General features: G+C 42.8%; 2 protein-coding genes across 2 annotated transcripts; both read right to left on the minus strand.

The window, feature by feature from the left end:
• Positions 1-5: 5 nt before the first annotated feature.
• LOC123968819 (trypsin-3) lies at positions 6-1,170 on the minus strand. Its single transcript, XM_046045792.1, has 5 exons — positions 1,126-1,170; positions 831-993; positions 478-731; positions 255-391; positions 6-155 (listed from the first exon to the last, which is right to left on the minus strand). The coding sequence occupies exons 1-5, from the start codon at positions 1,163-1,165 to the stop codon at positions 6-8; spliced, it is 744 nt and encodes a 247-aa protein (XP_045901748.1). The 5' UTR covers positions 1,166-1,170.
• Positions 1,171-3,114: 1,944 nt separating this feature from the next.
• LOC123968824 (trypsin-3-like) lies at positions 3,115-4,174 on the minus strand (the record flags this gene model as incomplete). Its single annotated transcript, XM_046045800.1, is given in 4 exon segments — positions 3,115-3,341; positions 3,441-3,577; positions 3,664-3,917; positions 4,017-4,174. Coding segments are annotated over 4 exon segments (699 nt in total), but the record flags the coding sequence as incomplete, so codon positions are not given.

The raw sequence follows: 4,174 nt of genomic DNA on the forward strand, positions 1-4,174 counted from the left end.
TGACTTTAGTAGGAGGACATGGTGTTGCGAATCCAGCTGACGTAGTTGCAGACCTTGGCGTAGACTCCGGGCTTGTTCCTCTGGGCGCAGCCATAACCCCAGGACACAACACCCTGCAGCTGACCGTTGCACACCACGGGGCCACCAGAGTCTCCCTGAAAGGACACGGATAGAAAGGACAACAGGTGAGCAGAGGAGTCCTGAAGTTTGGTGTGTCGACTTTAACAAACAGTGATTATGACTTCAGCTCGTACCTGGCAGGAGTCCTTGCCTCCCTCGAGGAATCCAGCACAGAACATGTTGACGGTGATCTGTCCAGGGTAGGCGTTCTTGCAGCTGCTGTCGCTCAGGATGGGGGCATCCAGGCACCTCAGACGATCAGGATAACTGCCTAGAGAGGAAGAAACACAATACATGTTGATGTTCATACCCCGACATGTACCAAAAATATTTTCCTATTTGCAGTATTTTACTGACTTCCAGAGCTGCTGGTGTTGCCCCATCCAGAGATCAGACAGCGGGTGCCAGCGCTGGCACAGCTGGAGGGCAGGGGCACGGTGCGGACGTAGCTGTTCAGTTTGGCGGGCCTGCTCAACTTGATCAGCATGATGTCATTGTCCAGGTTGCCGCTGTTGTACTTGGGGTTACGGATGACCGTGGCAGAGTCGATGATCTGTTCTGTGCCCTCATTGACAGCAATGTTGTGCTCACCAAGACGCACCTGGATGCGGCTGCAGGGAGAGGAAAGAGGGTTAAATTACATGTAAGTAATGAGGCGATTGATATGCCTGTTTAGAGTGCGTATGTCTGCAAATAATGTCTGCACGTACGACTTGTAGCAGTGAGCAGCAGACACCACCCAGGTGCTGGAGATCAGGGAGCCTCCACAGAAGTGGTATCCAGCGTTCAGAGAGACCTGATAGGCCACAGAGTTCTTTCCGCACTCGTAGCCTCCAACAATCTTGTCACCCTCATCGTCAATGGGAGCGGCATCTGATAGGAGTAGAGAATTTAGCAGAATTTCTGTATTGCAGCACAGTCATTTTCAAAGAAATCTTAAAGTAAATAACCTGTCAGTCCTACCCTGTCACAAAGACAGACAAAATGACTATTATAAATACTGACATGCCACTGCGAACAGAGCCAGAAGAATGAAAGTCTTCATGATGGGTTCGGTCTGAGCCTCGATGTCCGCTCTGTACATTGCATGCCCTTTTATACCCACTCTGCCACTCTGTTATCTGAATGGCCAAGGACATGTATTTCCATTTTTACCTTCATGTTGTTGAGTAACGGGTGTGTGTGTGAAAAGACATCTGGAAGACAAGGGCCAACTTATTGATGACGCAAGCTTAAGGCCCACCACTGATCACATACACTGTTCATGAAAGCTATGTTCTTCTGGATTTGTTTGAGATTATTGTAGGAGTTGAAAGGATGTGGTGTTGCGTTTTATACTATCCTTAAAATCCCTGGTTATCTTTCAATGAAATGAAGGCTACAATACATTACTGCTACACATTATTTGTTGTCATGTGCAAAACATACCATCATCTGGAGAAAAACACAATAACCTTCATTTAAACAGTGTCTGTAAGCTGTCTGCATTTCATTTCTAGTGTTTATATTTTCACCTACAAGTCCAGTTAAAGATATTTATTTTCCTGCCTGTCTCCTGTTCGTACTTCTGGTTAAAACCCTGAGTCATAAAACATTAACTAAAAAACAAGATAAAAACTAGTGTAAAATTGTCAAAGTGATTATTTGAATGCAGTCTATTTGCACTGTTGAACACTTTTTTCTGTGCAATTACTGCCATACATTGTCTATGTATCAGTACTGCAGTGATATTTAGTTAATTCCTAGATATTTAAAAGGGGTGACAATACTTGCCCTCAAGTATTCCCAGTGGTGAAAGAAGTATACAAATCCTGTTCTTGTGTAAAAGTGCAGATACCCTTGCTAAATATCACTCCACTAAAAGTACAAGTTTTCAATTTAAATTTCCACTTGAGTCAAAGTACAAAAGTACTTGCTTTTAAAAATACTTAACTATAAAAAGTAAAAAGTACTGTTAATATGGTTATGCTTGTCAGGGGATGCTGACATGACAATCACAATTTAAAAACAATCATCAAAATGGTTGGCAATTAAATTTCTGTCAATCAACTAATTCCTTTAGCTCTATTTGTATAAACTTATGGGTAGTTTAATGTATTTCAAAACATCATAATTTATACCTCTTCACATGTTTTGTGTGTAACTAAAGCTGTCAGATAAATGTAGTGAAGTAAAAAGTAAGAGTTTCCCCTGTGAAATGTAGTGGAGTAGAAGTAGAAAGTTGCTTGAAAATAAAATACTCAAGTAAAGTACAAATAGCTCTAATTTGTATTTAGGTACAGTACTTGAGTACATGTACTTAGTTTCTGTCCACCACTGAGTATTTATCTTGAATTGTTTGCCATACTATGTTTTTTTTAATCGATTTGGATGTTTTGAAGGCACAAACAGAATCTTAATGCAAAATGAAATATTTCCAGACAGTATTTATCTTCTTTTGTCACACTGGTGAACAGAAGCAAACACATGCATATATAGGCCTATAGCAGGATAAAATGAAAATTAAATATCCAGTGCATGATGAAATAAACAGTATTTCTCATCCAAAGAGACTTAGTAACCTTAAATTGGTAGATATGCTGTATCTTTACTGATTTGAGCAACATGCAGTAAGATGTACTTATATTGATCAAGTAAGACATCTTGAATATTCATTCTCTCAAAATCCCTCTAATTCCACAACGTTTGGTACAATCCTAAAATGTATTGTGTATGTATGATGGGACACACTGAACTCTGCCTCTTGAGCACAGAAACACATATATCTTTTTCAGTTTTATTTTTTGAGGTATTTTATCTCAAATATTGGTGAAATGTATTTCATTTTGCGGCAGTTTTATTTGTTTTTTATAAGATGAGTTTTTGCAAATATCTTATGTTCATTTCTAAAGGAAAATTACATTTTGCTCTTCTTTTGCTTCCTGGTGACTGTCTTCATTGGTAAATCTATGTTTTATCCAACAGCACAAAACAAGGAATAACAGTGAGGTTGATGTTAAATGTTTATTTTCTTGAAACAGTTGTCATTGTTAGAGATTCTTTAGATGGATGCTCCTTCCAGTCGAGTGACTTTAGTAGGAGGACATGGTGTTGCGAATCCAGCTGACGTAGTTGCAGACCTTGGCGTAGACTCCGGGCTTGTTCCTCTGGGCGCAGCCATAACCCCAGGACACAACACCCTGCAGCTGACCGTTGCACACCACGGGGCCACCAGAGTCTCCCTGAAAGGACACGGATAGAAAGGACAACAGGTGAGCAGAGGAGTCCTGAAGTTTGGTGTGTCGACTTTAACAAACAGTGATTATGACTTCAGCTCGTACCTGGCAGGAGTCCTTGCCTCCCTCGAGGAATCCAGCACAGAACATGTTGACGGTGATCTGTCCAGGGTAGGCGTTCTTGCAGCTGCTGTCGCTCAGGATGGGGGCATCCAGGCACCTCAGACGATCAGGATAACTGCCTAGAGAGGAAGAAACACAATACATGTTGATGTTCATACCCCGACATGTACCAAAAATATTTTCCTATTTGCAGTATTTTACTGACTTCCAGAGCTGCTGGTGTTGCCCCATCCAGAGATCAGACAGCGGGTGCCAGCGCTGGCACAGCTGGAGGGCAGGGGCACGGTGCGGACGTAGCTGTTCAGTTTGGCGGGCCTGCTCAACTTGATCAGCATGATGTCATTGTCCAGGTTGCCGCTGTTGTACTTGGGGTTACGGATGACCGTGGCAGAGTCGATGATCTGTTCTGTGCCCTCATTGACAGCAATGTTGTGCTCACCAAGACGCACCTGGATGCGGCTGCAGGGAGAGGAAAGAGGGTTAAATTACATGTAAGTAATGAGGCGATTGATATGCCTGTTTAGAGTGCGTATGTCTGCAAATAATGTCTGCACGTACGACTTGTAGCAGTGAGCAGCAGACACCACCCAGGTGCTGGAGATCAGGGAGCCTCCACAGAAGTGGTATCCAGCGTTCAGAGAGACCTGATAGGCCACAGAGTTCTTTCCGCACTCGTAGCCTCCAACAATCTTGTCACCCTCATCGTCAATGGGAGC

The sequence above is a fragment of the Micropterus dolomieu genome, linkage group LG03, assembly GCF_021292245.1.
Source record: "Micropterus dolomieu isolate WLL.071019.BEF.003 ecotype Adirondacks linkage group LG03, ASM2129224v1, whole genome shotgun sequence".
In the NCBI taxonomy this organism is placed as follows: domain Eukaryota; kingdom Metazoa; phylum Chordata; class Actinopteri; order Centrarchiformes; family Centrarchidae; genus Micropterus; species Micropterus dolomieu.

Bases quoted from the DNA above. Each gene is read 5' to 3' on its own strand.
- LOC123968819 (XM_046045792.1), bottom strand. From the start codon at position 1,165: ATGAAGACTTTCATTCTTCTGGCTCTGTTCGCAGTGGCAT. The intron at 732-830 runs GTACGTGCAGAC...CTCTCCCTGCAG, and splicing joins GCTGCTCACTGCTACAAGTC to CCGCATCCAGGTGCGTCTTG. The intron at 392-477 runs GTCAGTAAAATA...CTTCCTCTCTAG, and splicing joins CAACACCAGCAGCTCTGGAA to GCAGTTATCCTGATCGTCTG.